This window comes from Delphinapterus leucas, chromosome 15 (assembly GCF_059928025.1).
Source record: "Delphinapterus leucas isolate spDelLeu-1000000601 "Yukka" chromosome 15, BTC_Dleu_Yukka2, whole genome shotgun sequence".
Lineage (NCBI taxonomy): Eukaryota > Metazoa > Chordata > Mammalia > Artiodactyla > Monodontidae > Delphinapterus > Delphinapterus leucas.
In genome coordinates this window covers 61254282-61275121 of record NC_143143.1, presented here as the reverse complement: position 1 = coordinate 61275121, position 20840 = coordinate 61254282, and the positions used below count along the sequence as shown (strand labels likewise).

Genomic DNA, 20840 nt, shown 5'->3' with positions numbered 1-20840 from the left:
AAAATACAGAGCTGATGGTTTTGCTATTGTGCTTAAAAAACTAGGCTTCCTCAGTGAAGCACCTGATAAACTTAGGTGGCTGGATTACAGTGGAAAATCCACTTTACACACACAAACACACAAAAACTGGCGACTTTTCCCATCCCCAATCCCTGCACTGCTGAGACACAAAATGAATTTATGGCAAAGGATCCTTAATCCCCAGAGACGCTTTGGCTTGTGGAGCTTTTTTAAGGCCTCTCTGCCTGCCCGGTACCATGGGTTGAACGAGGGTTGTATAAAAATGGGGGCCTTGGGAAGCCTCCACGGTACAGGGCTGCAGGCCCCTCAGATGTGAACGTGAGCCACCCACCCAGCGAGACCTTTACACAGGGAACTTAAATCTAACCTTGATAAATAAAACCAAACGTTTATTTACACCAAAGAATTCCAACACTGGATCTTTCACATATGAAGGACAAAGTATTATATATATACACACAGCAAGGGGTGGCAGGGCTGTAACAAGAGAGTTTAGTTTTCCCACAATTACAGGTCTACCATTTCAGTTTCACTGGAGATAGTGGCTCTGCTCCTACCTCTCAGGTACATTTACAAGACTGAGGGGCAGGTCTTCTCAATGGATGGCATGTGAGGGAAGGGGAAGGTAGGAGGAAAAGGTAGAAAGCTTAAAATAAAATGCAGTGGCCACATCTCTCACTAGCTCTTCAAGAGTTACTAGCATGAAACCAACATAGACAATGTTCTTTTCTTTTGTAAAAAGCAATAATTATACCCAGTAACTAACTGAATTCAAAAGGGCCAAGTCAAAGAAAACTGAAAAAGACTTTGCCTTCCCCCTCCTACCAGCTATAGAGCATGTTGGGAGATGAAAGGGGAAGAGGACCAAGGTAAGGAGCCTGGGAGGGACTGTATTAAAGTTTTAAACTGAACTGAAACTAAATTATAAGTGAGTTGGATTTAGGTTAGGTCAATAAGACATGATTCATACTGAACAGACGTTTTCAGGACCTGTCTGCACTTTGGGTAGATTTTCAGCATCTCAGTGTAACTAAGACATATTTCCACTAGATTCACCAGTATAACCCCACTGAAGCACTTTTGGAGTAAAGTGATATAAGTGACTAGCAGTACACTGCTCTTATAGGTTGGGTCCTTCCTTCCTCCTTCCTTCCCACCTCCCTTCAAGAAGCTACATTTTTGTAATCTCTGGAGGAGAGCATGAAATACAAACCCCTCAAAGTGTGGGATGGTAGGGGAGCAATGGTGGGCATGGGAAGAAATCTCCACCCAAACGCAGCAGCCAGAATTGAGGCTGGTTTATCTTTGTTCTTTAGTGATGAGGAACCGAATTTGGAAGGGGAGAAAAAAATTTGTCCGTGAAATATTCCACCTGCAGATAATTTTTCAGGGAATCCCCTGAGTTATGAAAAGTTCGAGTTAAAAAAAAAAAAGAAAGAAAAAAAAAGAAAATCAGCCTATTATAATTTTTTTTTTTTTTTTTTTTTATGACTGAACTACTATAAATCCACAAGCAACGGTTCAGACACGGTGCTTCTGAAGTATTTCACCCCTCCCCGCCAGGCGCAAGCTGCATCAAGGGAGTGAGTGGACTCCCCAACCTCTGCTCAGGCATCAGGAGACAGAAGGGGCCATTACTGCTGAGCGCCAGCGGCAGCTGGAACAGGCATCCCGAGGGGGTTGGCAGCAGCAATCACTGGTGAGCCTGCCAGAGGTCCAAGGGGTGAAGGGGTTGGCACTGAAGAAATCCCTGAAAGACAACAGCTGACAGTGAGCTAGAGACACCATGGAAATCTTAGTCACCAGTTTTTCAGAGCACCTATCGCAAAAGTGACACCAATTCTCATTTTATTAAAGGCCTCTCCTTAGATTTTTACAAAGTAAATCTAATTTCAAATTAAATCTTCACAAATTAAAATGACAAGCTCCAATAAATTTAGTAGACAGGTAAAGAAATCTAAGTTTGGAGAGTTTAAGAGGTTTGTCCAAGGTGCATGGCTAGTAAGTGGCATCTATGCTTAGATTCCAACCCAAGCCTGTCTAGGGCAGCATGTCCAACCAAACTTTATGCCCTGTAATCTGTACTAACGTGATGGCCACTAGCCATATGTGACTACTGAGCACTTGCAATGTGGCTAGTGTAGCTAAGCAACTGATTTTAAAATTTTATTTGATTTCAGTTAATATAAATAGCCACATGTGGCTAGTCACTGTGAACTGAACAGTAGAAGGCTGGAGTCAAAGTTCATGCTCATGACCACATTCCCTTGTTAGCCAGCATTTTCAGTGCAGAAAGGATCATTTCTCAACTGTAAGCTAAAATAGTGTTTTAGGATTTACTTCCATTTAGTTTCTTCCACCCATGATCAGATTACCTGTTAGACTGCCCTCAATCAGCTAGTTCTTCACATTTTCAAAATGTTGTATATTTTCTGAATAGCTAATATAGTTACATGACTTAAAAATAGCTGAAAAGAGTATACAGTGAGAACTCTGCCTTGCCCTGTCACTTGGCCAACTTACGGCACCACTTTTGGGGTGTATCCTTCCAGAAATATTTTATGCATATACTTAAATATAATTTTATAAAAATATGCATATAAGAATCACATATAAGAATGTGATTATATATTCTTGCCCATTCCTGGTCTTGGACATGGTCCTGCATCTTGCTTTCTTCATTTCACATTACTACTTTGGAGTTGAAACTAGACAAGAACACGAAACACTCATTCTCTTCTCTAGCCATATAGCATTCCACTGAATGGATGCCCTGTAATTCATTTTATCAGTTCCCTACTCTACACGGAGCTGTTTTTAATGTTCTTTGATTACAGATAAGGCTAGAATGAGTAACCTTGGACATATATCATTTTGCACGTTGGCATGATACCCAGAGGATAAACTCTAGAAGGCAGCTAGTTCTTTAAAAAAAGAATTCAGACAACAGCAATTCTTTGAGGGTGTCTAAGCACCCTCACGATCACGAGTATATCCATGTGGATGCTGCCTACATATATAATTCTTAGGGGACAGGCCTATGGCTTCTTTTCGGTAACTGTGGTTTCTTCTGGGTAAAAACTCACTCTAAATCATAATGACTCAACAACATTAAAGATAATTTCATATAAACCATTATAATTTACTAGGTACACTGTAGTTGCTCTGGAAAAACTCAGAGAACCATTCTTTTTTTAATTAATTTATTTTATTTATTTTATTTTTGGCTGTGTTGGGTCTTTGTTGCTGCGCGCGGCCTTTTCTCTAGTTGCAGCAAGCGGAGGCTACTCTTCATTGTGGTGCACGGGCTTCTCATTGCAATGGCTTCTCTTGTTGCGGAGCACGGGCTCTAGGCACACAGGCTTCAGTAGTTGTGGCTCGCGGGCTCTAGAGTGCAGGCTCAGTAGTTGTGGCACACGGGCTTAGTTGCTCTGCAGCATGTGGGATCTTCCTGGACCAGGGCTCGAACCCATGTCCTCTGCATTGGCAGGCAGATTCTTAGCCACTGCACCACCAGGGAAGCCCGAGAACCATTCTTATACGCATATATACCCATGTACAAACCCCATCTCTACTCTCCCTCATGTTCTTAATCTTGTTTCTGAGGACAGCATCACCTACTGTCACTCTAACCTGTGAGATGAAAGGATCTCTTTGCTCCTCATGGCTTGTTGAGACTTTCAAGTCCCAAATAATTTTTGTGATTCTGGCCTAGAAGAGACTGTTGATACTCTTACTCAAGGCAGGGCCATTAAGGTATACCAGGTTTCAAAAGCATCCTGAAACCTGGTGGGGAGAGCCATACAGGTCAGTATGTCAATAAGGTAATCATTATAGAGAAGAGGGAGGGCCACAGAAATCAGGTCACAAAGAGGGAGCAAAATTAAGAATGATAACTGACTTCTATCTTTTCTTAAAAAAATAAATTTACCAATGAACTGACCTGACATCATATTGGCGCTGCTGACAGGCGTACTGCCCCCTGGCATGCTAGATGAGCCCATTCGAGCCTGGTCCTTCACAACAGTGTCTAGAAAAGAGACAAAAAGGTTAGATTCTGTTATGCTTGAAGGATTAAACTAATGGGCTGGGGCCTTAAAGCTGTCATCCTCATTCTTTACATTTTATTTGTATTCCATATTATTCCCTTAGTAATAGAATTAAGGTGTCAACTGCCTTCACTATGAATTGAACAAGTAATACAAAATAAAACTATCTTTCCTGTCAAACTGTGGTAAAGGCCAACTACTAAACTAAATAGTAGGAAAAGGAGGTAATTATCACTAGTAGAGCTAATTTAAAACAAAACCAATCCTGTTAGAATTTAATGACATAATACAATTTACCCTTACCCAAACAGAAATATATTATCGGAGTGAATTGGTTTTACTTCGGTTTACAGCTTGGTGCCAAACAGGCCAAAATTACAGGCTTGTGCAAATTAGTGCTATGACCACAGACTTCACTCTACATCTCCATCAGCCTTTCAGTCTGCTTTAGGTACAGGAGACTGAGCAAGAGTGTAATTGATTCACTAAAATACCACCCAACCACTCCCCAAGGAATAACCCAACACAGTGAGGATGGGGTGCAGCTAAGTGGCATTTTCACTCATGACAACAGTTAGCTATACTCACAAACCTAGGTCAAGGTGTTCATACAATAAGGTTTTCAAGCCTTTTTGGCTCTCTCCAACAAATGATTAACAAGAGACGGGACAGATACAGGGCTGTATGTTCTAATCCAACCACTCCAGACTAGCCACTGAGAAGTGTCACCCACACAGTAAGAAAAGCAATTTATTTAGGAGTGATCATAAGTCAGGTACTCTGTTAGATAAGAATCCTCTCAACAATCATGGTCCCCACTGAAGAAACCAAGGCTCACTGTGGGTGAAGTAACCTTGCAGCAAGCTAAGTACAGGAGGTTGGAATTCCAATTCTGTTCTGTAGGGCTCTGGGCCCAGGGCTTTCTTCACAGCATATATTCTCCCCTGCCTGGTACAATCTACTGGGCAGGCCTGCACAGGCTCTGTGGACTGAACAGCTGGACTCACAGAAATAGGGGTGCTCCATGGCCTCTCTTGCGGTGAGCCGTGACTGGTGGTCGTACCGCAGCAGCTTGTCCAGGAAATCCAAGGCCTCAGGGCTGACAAGGTGCTGGTTTTCACTGTGGACAAAGCGTTCCCATCGCTTACGGGAATGTCTGCAGAGCCAAAAGGGGGAATGAGAAATGGACCAAGGGGCAGAGAAGCCCAACATTTCACTCCTACATTTTCCTTAGTGGCTAGGATTCCAGCCAACCACAAGAGAAATAAAAACTCAAGAGACTAGTCTTATACCGCTCTGCCACTGCAGAGACAACAAAGCTAATTGGAGAGACTGGAAATAGCAGTGTTGCAGAAAAGAGAAATCTGGGTCCCCACAATTTTATGAAACATAATTCAGGTTACTTTACAGGACTGAATGCTCCTGCACAGCAAGGAGGGCCAGGTGGCTGGGCTAACCAGACCTCCCTCCCCATCCCCCACACTCCCTTTCCTGGCATCACTGCCACTTGGCCAGGAAAAGCCTTTGTATCAAGAAAGTTCACCTCTTCCTGTTAAGTGGTGAATGAGTTAGTGTTGTGTCTAGTCACTATTTTTAGAGTCTGTTGTCTGCACATCAGTCTTGAAGCATGTACTTATTCTATGACTATTTCTTTCTCTTAGAGACAATTCTGTCATTTAGAGAAGCAAGTTGAATCAGGAGATTTTGATTTCTGACTCAACTGTAACCCTTCTACTAGACTCTACATAGTCAGGAATCTTCTGACTACAACCTCCACACTCAGAATCCTGTAAGTGAATCTGGGGAAATGGCCATTCAATCCAATGCTTTTATCACAGGCCTGCCTATGCAGCATTCTGTAGCAGTGGACCAGAGATACCTCAGCAGTGTTGGCAAAGAGAACATAACTATTCTGGGGATCCAAAGTACCAGTTTACACCCAAACTGCTTAAGGCACAGATGCACAGATTTAATTTTGTGACTTACCTGCCCAAGATATCGTTAAAACGTGGATCTAATTCAATGTTGTATTTGTCAATATAGTCATATAAATCTTCTGTCCCCAGAACCTTGGCTATCCTCACCAACTAGGATTGAAGAAGACAAAACCCACACCAAAAGCATATTACATGATTAAATCAACAATTAACCATGACTGAATTAACAGAACGGATCATCATGGCTACAGGTATGAATGTTACAACCAATTTACTTCAAATTTTTTTGCACAACATGAATGGATTTCCACATAACGTTTCCTAAATTATTACTGATGTGAATGTATCAAACAGAAAAAGCAAACCACTTTATAACCTGCTTCCTTCCTTCTGGTGAAGTCTTATTTTTTTCCCCCTTACAACCCAGCTGAAGATGTCACTTCCTTTGGGAAGCTCCCCCCCAACCCCATATACTCAGACCACTCATTCCCATTACAACTGTCTTTTGTATCTTGTCTACACTTCTACTCTGACATTTACTACTGTAACTTACTTTCTTATATGTTTGGTTCCCTTGCTAGACAGACTATGAAGGACTTTTGAGATGAGGGGCTATTCTTTCTTTTTGTCTATATTCCTCAATTCTGCATGGCACCTGATAAAGAGTTGCTGATTTTAACCGAATTCACACGGTATTCTTCGACTCATATGAAAAATGGTCATCATATGTATATAACATTCTCGAAATGATAAAATTGCAGAAATGGAGGTTACAACAGAGAAGCATGAAAGGGGGGAGGGGAACTTAGTGCGACTATAAAAGGGCAAATGAAGGATCCTTGAGGTGACAGAGATGTTCTGTACCTTGGTTATATTGATATCAACATCCTGGTTGTGATACTGTACATAGTTTTGCAAAAAGTTATGTTAGGGGGAAACTGGATAAAAGGCACACCATATTTCTCTGTATTAATTCTTACAACTTCACATGAATTTACATTACCTCAAAATAAAGTTTAATTAAAAAAAAAAGTCATTGTGCTCAAACAAGGCAACAGTACCTTCCACAAGGCCCTAGAATCATTCCAGGTTCCCTTGAATGAAATGGCCCCTTGATCTACAAGGGGAAGTGCAGCTAGTATAAAAAATACCATCTATATTTCTACTGACATGCATCAACTCAATCTGTATGACGAGACAAAAGGATCACAGAAATACCACATATAAACCAACATGTTGGAGAAAACATTCCTAACCCTAATAAAAGCTCACATTAGGAGATTCTAAGGTAATATCCTACATTTTAAACTATTATTCTTTGAACTGTAAAATATTTCCTAAAACATGTATATACAAGTATATCTCACAATTAAACAAGCAATGCAAAGGAAAAACTCTAATTTCAAAAGCTAAACCAGTAGTTCCCAAGACACCAATCTGAGGATCAATGTCAGGTTGGCTGACAAGCGAATATTTGAAAATTATTCTAGGGTCCCACTCTCAGATTCTAACTTATTAATTTAATAGCTCTCAGGTGGGGGGGCCAGGCATCTGTATTTTAGCAAGATCCACTGCAGTTTCTAATGGGTAAGCAGATCTGGCCGTCACTTGGTAAGACCAGTAAATTTCCTAATAGGAACAACATATATCACCTGATCATAATTGTCATGTCCATGGAAAAATGGCTCCTTCCGGAAGATCATACTTGCCAGCATACAACCCAAGCTCCACATATCCAAACTATAATCATACATCTGCATTAAAGAAAATGTCGTCATCACACATGAAATGACAAGAGTGAATCCTGTCACTTCAAATTTTTTTAGAAAAGCTTTTTATTAAAAACAAACCACTCCACTGACTTAAAGTCCAAATACCAAAAACATGTTTTTCTTCTATGCATTCCCACCCATGCTCCCCCACCCTCTCATTTTAAATCTGTACATACTATTTTGAATTACTTTCTTCACTTACGTAAGAACAACCCAATTGTCAGCCTATGGAAACCTTCTAACGTGTATCATTTTTTTATTGCATGAATGCTTCAGAATTTAATCTTTAACTTCTCCTACAACAGGATAGTGTTCTGTTTTTCACCATTATAAATAATGTTGTAAAGAATATTTTTATGTATAAAATGTTTTTTGAACTCAGGGTTATATCCTCAAGACCCCAGAAAAGGAATTTCTAGGACAGAGTCTGAACTTTTTAAGGTATCTGATAACACGTGGGAGGACTGGGGCAGGAAAGGTATTCCCAAGGATTTTGTTTCCGTGAGAAGAGTGCTTTCTTTTCTTTTTTGGTAGGGGGAAGGTCTTTATATCTAGATATAATTTAAGAAGAGAACATTTTTTTCAGTTTACTTTTAAGGTTGGTTAAATCTAGCTTACAATTCTCAAACTAGCTGTGTAATTTCTGATTAGAAAAAGTGTCTTTCTCTTCAGTTAGGATCAGATGCAGATCTATTCAAATTCTACTGACATTATGACAATACAAACATAAGTTGTGGCAGATGAACTGAAGTGATTCATATTTTACATTCATATAAAAGGGATAGCCATGGATGTGCATAAATGGCCTACTCAAAAGTGCAAAATGACATTTTTTGCAAATTATGTGCAAAATAAACACAAGGACCAAAATTTTATCTGCCCTCCTCTTCTCACCTGATAGTCTACAAGTAGCTCAGGACCTTTGAAATATCGGGAAGCAACTCGGACGTTATATTCTTGGCCAGGATGGTAAAACTCAGCCAAACCCCAGTCTATTAGCCGTAGCTGAAATAAAAAGATAATAAATAATGAGTGACTTTATCTTTTAAGTTACCCCTCACACTGCCATTAGAAGTACTCTTTTTATTTGGCTGCGCTGTGCAGCTTGTGGGATTTTAGTTCCCTGACCAGGGATTAAACCCGGGCCCTCGGCAGCAAGAGCGCAGAGTCCTAACCACTGGACCACCAGGGAATTCCCTAGAGTAATATTTTTAAAAATAACAGCCATGTCACTCTCTATTGAAACCCCTTCAGTGACCACCTATTGCATTTAGGATGAAAATAAAACTTCTTAGCTTGACATACAGGGTTCTCTCCAGGATCTAATTCCTTTGCTCTAGTGAGACTTACAGTTCCTGAAAAATACAATCTCATTCTGTGCTTTTGCAAATTTTATTTTTTAGTGATTTTTTAAAAAACATCTTTATTGGAGTATAATTGCTTTACAATGGTGTGTTAGTTTCTGCTTTATAACAAAGTGAATCAGTTATACATATACATATGTCCCCATATCTCTTCCCTCTTGTGTCTCCCTCTCTCCCATCCCTCTAGGTGGTCACAAAGCACTGAGCTGATCTCCCTGTGCTATGTGGCTGCTTGCAAATTTCTTAAACTGCTCATCTGACTAGAATGTCTCCACTATTCAATATAGACTCCTACTGTGGTGAACACCTCATCTTTTGAGTTACTTAAGTTAGCTCCTTTAATGAAGTCTTTTCTAATTATGCAAATAGAAGCAACTATTGTCTTTGATATGCCCCCCTACCCAACCAACCTTAAAATTTCTTTAATAGAACCTACAGCTCTTTACTGAATATCTGTTTGCTACCTTTTAAAAAAAGATGGACTGGGGACTTCCCTGGTGGCACAGTGGTTAAGAATCTGCCTGCCAATGCAGGGGACATGGGTTTGATCCCTGGCCTGGGAAGATCCCACATGCCGCGGAGCAACTAAGCCCGTGTGCCACAAGTACTGAGCCTGCACTCTAGAGCCCTCAAGCCACAACTACTGAGCCCGCATGCCACAACTACTGAAGCCCACGTGCCTAGAGCCCACGCTCTGCAACGAGAGGTCACCGCAATGTGAAGCCCGCACACCACAATGAAGAGTAGCCCCCGCTTGCCACAATTAGAGGAAGGCTGCGCGTAACAACAAAGACCCAACGCAGAGAAAAATAAATAAATAAATTTATTAAAAAAAAAAATTGAGTAAAGAAGAAAACGTTTTAAAAAAAAATATGGACGGTAAGATCCTTGAGGGTAGGGACTGTTTTATTCACCTTTGCTAATTTTTAGAATTCAGTGTAATGCCCAGTACACAGGAGAAAATCTAAAAACATTTACTGAGTGAATGCAGTAAGAGAAAAGCCACACAAAACAGCTCTTACCAAAATGTATCCTGAAAGTGGAAACAGTAGTAGCAAGGACAAGAGGCAACCTTAGCAACTATACCCCAATTAAAAAAAAAAAAAAAAAAGGCAACCTTATTTGCCCTTTGTGTGCAAACCATAACCATGATTTGAAGTGTGAGCAGTAGGGTCTGAGTAATGCCTGACTGCTCCAGTACTGTCTCCAAAAGTTCACTGTTAATTAGGTTCAGTGTCTTCTTTTAGTAAACAAAGGGAAATATAACAAAAGGTATGAAAGAAAATATAACTTTTTTATCACTTTCTCTTCAACCTCTTAATATCAGTGCTCCAGAGCTGTCCCTGAGCTTCCTGTCTTATCAATAAGTATTCCCAGATGACCATTTCTGGTCTTGTGGCTTCACACACAGTATCTCTGCTTTTCCCACCTATACTCTCTAGCCCACACATATCACCAGCCATCTCTCTGTGATCACCTAACAGACATCTCAAAACTAAACCTCTGATAATTCCCTGCAAAACCTGTTTCTCCCAGATTCCTCCTCCTCTGTTACCTTCCATTTATCCTGTCATTCAGGTCAAAAACTTTTCACCCTGGACTCTTGTCTCCCTTTCACCCCAAGTCTAATCTGTCAACAAATCCTGTTGGCTCTACCATATTCTGACCATATCATCACATCCACTGCCATTGCTCCGGTCCATGCCATCACCAATCTCTGATTTATTGCAAGAGCTGCTTTTCTTAACTGGTCTACCTTTCACTTTTACCCTCAATTCTCCACACAGGAACCAGAATGATCCTTTTAAAAAGTATTTTTATTTAAAAATGATTATAAATTCATAGGAATTTGGAGATGTTCTGTGTACCCTTCACCAGTTCCCCTGATGGCAATATCTTACATAACTATAGTACAATATCAAAACCAGGAAACTGACAATTCAGAGACCTTTCTTTTTCAGCAGTTTTGCATGCATAAGTGTGTACAGTACTACACAATTTTATCACATGTGCAGCTTCACATAGCTTACACCACAAGATGAAGGACATCACCACAGATGTCCTTTGTGCTATACCTTCCTCTCACTTTCTAGCCCCTGGTAACCTCTCTGTTTTCTAACTATCGTTTTGAGAGTATTATAGAAATGGAACCATCAGTTTAACTTTTTGAGGCTGCTTTTTTTCACTCAGCATGAGACCCATCCAAGCTGTTACATTATCAATAGTTCTTACTAATCAGTAACAATACCACATAGTATAGATACACCAGAGTTTGATGAATCATTTATGCACTGAAGGTTTTTGTGTGGACCTAAGTCTTTGTTTCTCTGGGATAAATGTCACTGCTGGATTGTTTATAGCTTTTAAAGAAACTGACAAACTATAAAACAATAGTTTGACATTTTCCAAAATGAGTATGCCACTTGACATTCCCATCAGCAATGTATGAGAGATTGAGTTACCCTGCATCCTTGTCCGTATTTGGAACTGTCACTATTTTTTATTTTAGCTGTTCTAATAGATGTGTAGTGAACTTTTAAATACTCAAGTGAGAACTTACCAACCCTCTGCTCAAATCCTGCAAAACCCCTGTGTCTTCGGAGAAAAGGCCTGACAGTGATCTTCCAGGTTTTGCATGATCTGGTTCTATTTATCTCTCTGATCTCCTTTCCTTCCCCTCTTCCCCGTGTTCATTCTATCCCAGCTCTATCCTTGTGCTGTTCCAACATGCCAGGCACATTCTTGTCTCAGGCGTTTGCATCTGCTATATCCCCTTCCCGAGACTGCATGGTTGATTCCCTTCAAGCGTTCTCCAAAATGTCACCTTCCTAATGAAACCTTCTCCTTACCACCTTGTTTAAAACTGCAACACCCTCTGCCACTCCCTATTCCTGTTTTATTTTTTCTTCCACATCACTTTTTTTTTTTTTTTTTGCAGTACACGGGACTCTCACTGTTGTGGCCTCTCCCGTTGCGGAGCACAGACTCCGGACACGCAGGCTCAGCGGCCACGGCTCACGGGCCCAGCCGTTCCACGGCATGTGGGATCTTCCCGGACCAGGGCATGAACCCGTGTCCCCTGCATCGGCAGGCGGACTCTCAACCACTGTGCCACCAGGAAGCCCCTTCCACATCACTTTTAACTTTCTATCCTACCAGTCTCCCCCAGATGTGAACTCCTATGGACAAGAATTTTTAATCTATTTTTGTCTCACACATATATCCCCAGCCTCCAGAACAATACCTATTACATAGTGTGTGCTTAAAAGAATACTAACTGAATGAACAAATCACCTATATCCCCAAAGCCTACAACAGAGAGCCATCACTGCATAAAAGGTGGGCTTGGGTCACCTTAAAAAACAGAAATGTAACACTGCAGCTTTCATTAAAAGTACTTGTAGAGCTCAGGGGCCTCATGATACTTGCTAATAAACAGCAGCATTTTCTGAATATTTCATCCATTTCACAACTGTACACACTTAATTCTCACAATAACCTAGTGGCATGCAAGACAAATATTACTTGTATACCCACTGTATAGGTTAAAAAAAAAAAAAAAAGAGGCAGATGAGGAGAAAGGCATTTCCCAAGAGAGTAGTTTTTAAGACTAGAAACCAGGTTCCCTGCCAAAACTAATGTTTTACCCACTACACTAATGTTTTCTTTTTGATAGGAATATGAATGAATGAATAAATAAAGTTTTAATCATTGTGATTTTTTAAAAAAATTTATTTTATTCTAGTTGATTGACAATGTTGTGTTAACTTCTGCTGTAAAGAAAAGTGATTCAGATATACATACATTCTTTTCCATTAGGGTTTATCACAGGATATTGAATATAGTTCCCTGTGTTATAGAGTAGGACCCTGTTGCTTATCTATTCTAGAAACTCCCAGTCCATCCTTCCCCCACCCCCCTCCCCCTTGGCATCCACAGTTTGTTCTCTGTGTCTGTGAGTCTGTTTCATAGATAAGTTCATTAATGTCATATTGTAGATTCCACACTGATTTGTTCATTCATTCATTCATCAAATATTTATTAAGTGCCTAACAGGTACCACGGACTATGACAGATGCTAGGAATAAAATGTTGAAGATGGGTTGTTAACTCCATCATGTTGATAAATAAGACTTGTCCATCTATCACTTTACCTTTCTGTGCTCATGATCAATCATGACATTATGGGGCTTTACATCTCTGTGCATAATCCCCATGCTGTGACAATAATCCAGGGCCTGTGGGAGGAACAGGTAAGAAAGGAAAGCGTTAGCTTGCATAAGAGTGATTTTTTAGTTAAAGTCCCTTACCTTTTCCTCCACGGTTTTCCTTCTAGCCTCACAACACTCCTGAGAGTCAAAGTAAGGACAATCACTTCCGCAGGTACTTTTTAGAGACTTGTGCAAACCCATGCATGGCCTCTAAACTTCAAATCCTGTTCTTGCACAGTTGTTTCAACATCCTTTTTGTTAAAAAGACTCAAAGCGTATACCAATTACATGACTTCCAATTTCTCCCCCTTACCCAAAGCCTGGATTATTTTCACAAACACGAGCCCCTCAAAAGAAGAAAACTGATCTATACTACAAACCTTGTATTCAAAGAACAGTAATTCTTTAGCAGCTAAGAGTATGCAGTAGAGGTCGGCAAACCACGGCCCATGGGCCAAATACGGCCTGCTGCTCGTTTTTGTGAATGCTTAATTGGAACATGCTACAACATCAGAGGTGAGCAGTGTGAGAAAGACCCTATGGCCCACAAAGCCAAAAATTTTACCATTTGTCCTTGTAAAGGAGTTTGCCAACTCCTGATTTATGACATCAAACCCAATTTGAAAACCATGTCCAATCTCAAACTAGTGAGTGGCATAACCTCTGGGGCTTGCTAATCCAGGCCCTCAAGTCAGCTGATGTCATTGGCCAAGTTCTTGTCCTTTCTGAAGGGCAACTTGGGTTCCTATGGTTCCCAGGATTAGGCAAACATATCCTTAACTTTCGGAAGTCCTGCTTGCCACAAGAATGCATGAGCCAATGGAAAGATCAAATATTTCTGCTGGCATAGTCTCTTCAGGGTACTTCTAAGGTTCAAATGCAGACTTTATGTCAATCCTCATTTAGTAAGACACTAGCCAACTCTTAGCAATCTTCTTATCTATAAAGCTCATCTTCTGACTACTGGAAGCAATATATTTGGTGATCCCACTTCAGGAATCAAAGTTCATTCTAAATCACCAATCTCTAAGCACAGATTTACATAATCTTTAGGACAATGGCCCTTTGAGGGCAGAGTTAAAGTTTACTGCTTTACTTGTTCAATTTTAAGTGAAATAAAGTACACCAGAAGCCATTACACCAGGAGTTATTTTTTTTTTTTTACAAGTTTTGACAATTTAACTGTAACTTTCGTAAGAGCAAGATACAGATATTTGTTAAGGAGTCCCACCTCTCTTCTAAATACCCCTTTCAAAGCATTATAAATTATATTCTTACTAGACCCTTATTCCATAACCTTTACATCAGCATAAGAATTCTGATGCTACTAATTTATTAAAAATTTATATAAACAGACCCCCAAACCCCATATTTTACAAAGTTAACCCACTGGCTTTTCTAGGGTCATTTCGATTATTTAACAAAGGAGAGATCTAATGATATTTAGTATTCAAGGTTCTCTTACCTTCAGAATCTCATACATGTAAAATCGAATATCATAGTCTGTTAACGTCTGGTACAATTGCTGTTAAAGACAAATGCAACATTTGAGCCATGAAATAGTACTGAAAGGAAGGAAATTTCTCATCCTCATTTGTAGTAATTCAAATCAAGACTGGGCTCATTTACCACTGTTCTAAGATCTGTCTGTTCACCACTCTCTACTTCTCCAATATAAAACGAAAGAGACACTTTGGGTCTTTAACTCTATATATAAAAGTGAAGAATTACTTAAGTTCATATTGCTGAAGCTATAATCTACTTTTGGGAACATACCAATTTACATATGGAACACGCACTGATATACATTTGTAGTTTTTCATTTACCTCCAGATCTTCTCATAAAACACGTGCGCAAACACATAGCCTCCTTAGTAGGGAATTAATTCCCCTTTGGCCTACAGTTACAGGCAATGCAGATCACCAGTGGGTATGCAGATGGACTGCTGTCAAATCTGCTGAGCCAATTTAATAGAACTGTCCCAATTTGCAAGTAAACTCTGAACATGTCATGAAAGTAAACTCTGAACATGTCATGTATCTTTTCCAGTTTCTAAAGAGTTTCGGACTTTAAAAAAATGTACATATCATTAAATGGTCAGTGGTGTCCTCTGACAACATTTTCCTTGAAATTATCATTCTGATTCTAAAACAATTCTTCTTCCTTTTTTCCTCCACTCAGCAAAAGAATTCACTCATTTATTGATACCTAACATTTCTTTTTTAAAAATTTATGTATTTATTTATTTTTGGCTGCATTGGGTCTTCGTTGCTGTGCACAGGCTTTCTCTAGCTGCAGCAAGCAGGGGCTACTCGTTGCTGAGTGCGCGGGCTTCTCACTGCAGTGGCTTCTCTCGTTGCAGAGCACAGGCTCTAAGCACGCGGGCTTCAGTAGTTGTGGCACACGGGCTCAGTAGTTGTGGCTTGCCGGCTCTAGAGCACAAGCTCAGTACTTGTGGCGTACGGGCTTAATTGCTCTGTGGCATGTGGGATCTTCCTGGACCAGGGCTCAAACCCGTGTCCCCTGCATTGGCAGGCGGATTCTTAACCACTGCACCACCAGGGAAGACCCATATACCTAATGATACTGGCCTGGTGCAAAGGCAAGTCAAATACCTTTACAAATTAAAACCCAAGAGAGTGCCTACATTCTTCTGTTGTGCTGGAGTTGAGAATTGTTGAAATTGGCCAGAAGTCAGAGTATCTGTTGCAGAGGTTTGCGCTTTACCAGAATTTACACTACCCTTCCCCACCCATCTCTTTTTAAGATCTAGAACCCAAAGATTCTGAGGAATCCTAAGGTATAAGCAAGCAGTCCTTGCTTTTATATATAGACAATACATTTCTTCTTGAACTTTGTCATTTTAAAGAGAAATGTCCTAAGGCCGGATCCTGACTAAACATGAGCTGTTGCTTTCATTAAGTATGACATCACCGGAAACTGTCAAACGAATGGTAAACTGTCAAATGGTGAGAAATAAAAGTACTGGTCATTAGAAAGAGCACTAAACAAATAAAAAGGCAAAATACCAAGATATGGAAAGTGAGCACTGTTTGTACAAGAGTATGTCTATATTTAAATTTAGCACTGTAAGGGGACTTCCCTGGCAGTCCAGTGGTAAAGAGTCCGCCTTCCAATGCAGGGGACGTGGGTTCGATCCCTGTCAGGGAACTAAGATCCCACATGCCTCAGGGCAACTAAGCCCGCATGCCGCAACTACTGAGCTTGCGTGCCTCAACGAGAGCGCCCACACGCCCTGGAACCCGTGCACCACAACTAAAGAGAAAACACGCACGCCACCAACTAGAGAAGTCCGTGTGCCTCAACGAAGATCCCGCGTGCCACAACTAAGACCCAATGCAGCCGAAAGGAAGGGAGGAAGGGAGGAGGGGAGGGAGGGAGGGAGGGAGGAAAGGAAAAAAAAATTAGCACTATAAGGATGAAAAGCTCTTTTTAAGTAAGTTAGAAGGAAGCTCTTCTAACAGTAACATCCCTGAAAGACTTTCTATGTGGTCTAAAAACCCAACAGCTTGAAATGGTTGGTTATACATTATACCTTGAAGTCTGTGTTGTTTACGTGTTCAAAAACCAAGGCGGGAGTTCGTGACTAGGGGAAAGAAAAAGAAAACACACATTAGTAATAGCCCTGGCAGCTTTAGTGGGCACAATGTTTGCGGACACTACGTGGTGAATTTGGCAGTCCTTGCCTCAGTAGTAGGAAACCCTCTATTGCTATAAGCCCTCCCCACTCTGATCATCACCACACTTAGGTCATATTGGGGATGGATTTCAAACAGAAGACATGGAGCTGAAGTCTCACCAGGCTCTAGGCAGCCCAACAATGCGCCCATCGCCCATCGGCATCGGACCTGAGTTTGCAAAATGGATTAACACATTTCAGTTTCCAGTGCTATCAGTCTCTTAGCCTAGAAGAATAAGAAATAGTCTGTGGGTGGAGATCTCTTTGAAAGAAAGACCCAAGCTAGTTAAGTGGTGTAACTGATTAAGCACTTTTAAAGCAGGACTTAATGGTAGAGGGAGGAACAAACAGAGGCCAGTTGTGCTCAGGGTCAAACACCACCTCAGCTCTGGTGGGCCTTACTAGCACCTATTATACTCACCACAGGGTCTTTTACAATGTCTGCCAGTGTGATGATGTTGGGACCGCCTCGCAAATTCTCCAAAATCTTTATTTCACGCTTGATTTTCTTCTTCTTTACTGGCTGAAAGGGTAAAAGTACATCATTAAAAAAAATTATTTCAGGATATTTCAACAGGTAATGTAATACATGAATGGCTTACTTATGAGCTCCTTGAAGGAAGGAAATGTGTCAGAGTTATCTCTGAATCCCCCTTCTCCTAGCCCTGTACCAGGTATTTTGCAGGTACTTAGCAAGTACTGAATTGAAAGAAAAAAAGATTTCCACTCCAAAGACCAAAATTCTGCAGAATTACCATTTAATTCCAATCATCAGTCCTAATGTGTTAACTTTTAAAAACTATACAAACTAGGAATGTAAATGTAATACTAAGATATATCTAGAAAAATCTTTTTATTAATTAGCATGAAGCATGGGGCTCTTTCCATTCCTTCCTCTAAGTCTTATAAACACCCTACAGAAATGAAGGAGATCAGGACCAACAGCAAAGATGGCCACACCATCTTTTTTTTTTTTTTTTTTTTCTTCTTCGCTGTATGCGGGCCTCTCACTGCTGTGACCTCTCCCGTTGCGGAGCACAGGCCCCGGACGCGCAGGCTCAGCGGCCATGGCTCACGGGCCCAGCTGCTCCGCGGCATGTGGGATCTTCCCGGACCAGGGCACGAGCCCGGATCCCCTGCCTCGGCAGGTGGACTCTCAACCACTGCGCCACCAGAGAAGCCCAGTCACACCATCTTTGTGCAGTATAACCTTTTGGGTTAAATGTGTGCCTAATGTGAATCCTTCTTTCATTGCCTGCTAGCTGTGTGTCTATGGGCAAGTTATATAACCTCTCTAAACCTTTCATTACGGGTAAAACGATCAACAAGAGTACTTATCTCATAATATTATTGCAAGAATCAAATGAGGTACCTGAAAAGACCTCAGAATATGGCTGAGACATAACACATAATATCTGTCTAGCCTTATAACCAATATATCCTCCACATTCCTTTATCTTCACCCATCATTTCCACATCTGCTCTGGTATAGAAATCTTTCTTTTTTTTTTTTGAGAAGGGCTTTGGTCCAAATGCACCTCCTCTACAAAACCTTCTTTCTAAACAGTCTAAAACAGTGCTGGTCCAAAAGAAATACAATGCAAGCCACATGTGTATTTTATTTTTTATTTTTTTGGCCACGCCTCACAGCTTGTGGGATCTTAGTTCCCACACCAGGGACTGAACCTAGGCTGTGGCAGTGAAAGTGCCGAGTCCTAACCACTGGACCGCCAGGGAATTCCCCACAGGTGTATTTTAAATGTTCTAGTACCCTCGTTTAAAAAATATAAAGAAACAGACAAAATTAATTTTAATAATACATTTTAGTTAACAAAAATATAACCAAAATGTTATCATTTCAACATGTAAATCAATATAAAAAATTACTAATGAGCAATTTTATATATATATATTTTTGTACTAGGCCTTTGAAATCTGCTGTACTTTATGCTTACAGCATATCTCAGTTTGGACCAGCCATATTTCAAATGCTCAATAACCACGTGTGACCTGTGTCTGCCACACTGGACCAGGCAATCTTTCCTATTGGTGTTGGTCACCTCAGACTACTGACACACTGCATACGCTTCTTAGAAACTGTTGTAAGTATATACCATCTCTTCATTAACAAGACTACTGGTTACTAAACTTTGATTATCAACCTGGGTTTTTTAATATACAAACTGTAAAGATCTGCTGAATCAGAATCTTGAGAACAGAGCTGGAGATCTATTTTTAGATGCTTCTCGGGTTGATAATCCAGATCTAGGAACTACCAAACAATACTGTAGACTCTTTTAACCTTTTCTTGAGTCCTAAGCACATGGTACAGCAGGAAGCAAGCACATTTTGGAAGGACTGTCCTCAAACCCTGGCTTTGTAGCTGTGGAACTTTGGGAAAAGCACTTAAGTGTTTCTGAACTTCACACTTGCTTTGCAGAATTGTGATGTAAATACTACAGCTACAAAAGGGCCCAATGCAAAGTAGACAGTCAATAAATGGAAGCTGGGAATTCCCTGGTGGTCCAGTGGTTAGGACTCCGAGCTTTCACTGCCGAGGGCCCGGGTTCGATCCCTGGTCCGGGAATTAAGATCCCGCAAGCCATGAGGTGTGGCCAAAAAAAAATTAAAAAACACATTAAAAGTAAATAAATAAATGGAAGCCGTTTTACTAATAGTGAATTCCACATTTAATTCAATCCATGGTCTCAGCCTTGCTTCTATTAGAACTCACTACACTGGCTAGGAAACAAGCTGATCACAAGTTTTCTATTTGCTTTGACTACCAGATCTTTCTGATCTGCTGGAGCATCTAGGAGATGTTTCTACTCTTCAGGAACTAATCCATCAATCTCTCTCCTGTTTTCTACTGAATCACTATATCCCAACTGCTGGTTGATGGCAAAAAGCTACTGGTTTACAAAACTTTTATTCTACAGAATCCTTAAAATCTATAAACTTACAAAAGCTAGACAGACCAGGCAGGTCACTTAAATCCTAATTTAATGTGATCAATGCAAATTTTGTCTAATAAATGGGGGGAAATTAAAAAATTTAAATATAGTTATGAGTGAGCTTTATCTATAATTATACCATCTAGCTACACAGTTACAGTAACATATACAGTACAGTTAGGAAAAGACTGAGCTAGGAAAAAAAATCTTTCCAAACCACCCATCACTCAAGACCATCAATGGCTCCCAACAACCTAGATGAGATAAAAATCACAGTTTGCAAGGCTGGAAGGAAATGGAGATGTTATCTTTTCCCAGGCCATCATTAATTTAATCTCCTTTTCCAAGTTTACTTCCCATGTATGATCACATGACAACTTCCACATGAAACATTTCTCTCACTTATTTCTTCCTCTTTTCTTAATCTTGTGCATTCTAGAGTATGCTTCCCTTCCATGCTCCCATGCACACGAATCCAAATCCTTCTCCCACTCAGGGCCTGAAAACAGTTCCAGGGAGCTTTGCCTAACCATCACTACTCTCTTCTGAACTGTAAGACTCACTATTTATGCCTTTCAGATGACTCTAAATAATATATCACTTCAGTCTATCATATACTTTTCCATAGGAATATCATCTTACAATTACACAGAACTTCCGTTTCCAAAGTATATATCTATATACAATTTTGTATTTGATCCTGGTAACTCTCATTTTCACAGATGAACCAATATGTCTTAAATAATTAAAAGGACTACCATGGCTAATTACTTTTAGAGTTTGGATTAGAATCCAAATGTCCCGATTTCCAGCCTAGTTCTCTTTCTACAC

General features: G+C 40.3%; 1 protein-coding gene and 1 non-coding gene across 3 annotated transcripts in view; both read right to left on the bottom strand.

The window, feature by feature from the left end:
- Window positions 1-384: 384 nt before the first annotated feature.
- The window catches only part of CSNK2A1 (casein kinase 2 alpha 1), a 54334-nt gene continuing 33878 nt past the window's right edge, over window positions 385-20840 (bottom strand). Inside the window, exons 4-13 of one of the 2 annotated variants that reach the window (XM_022592784.3) lie at window positions 17477-17578; window positions 16912-16962; window positions 14820-14879; window positions 13298-13381; window positions 8674-8784; window positions 7660-7761; window positions 6057-6157; window positions 5078-5226; window positions 3965-4051; window positions 385-1771 (exon numbers count right to left, since the gene is read on the bottom strand). In XM_022592784.3, the coding sequence (XP_022448492.1) occupies window positions 1656-1771; window positions 3965-4051; window positions 5078-5226; window positions 6057-6157; window positions 7660-7761; window positions 8674-8784; window positions 13298-13381; window positions 14820-14879; window positions 16912-16962; window positions 17477-17578 (963 nt within the window). In that variant the 3' untranslated portion in view covers window positions 385-1655. The other variant, XM_089896666.1, reaches the window with a different exon arrangement.
- TRNAK-CUU (transfer RNA lysine (anticodon CUU)) lies at window positions 8899-8971 on the bottom strand. Its single transcript has one exon. It is a non-coding gene; the product is annotated as a tRNA-Lys (tRNA).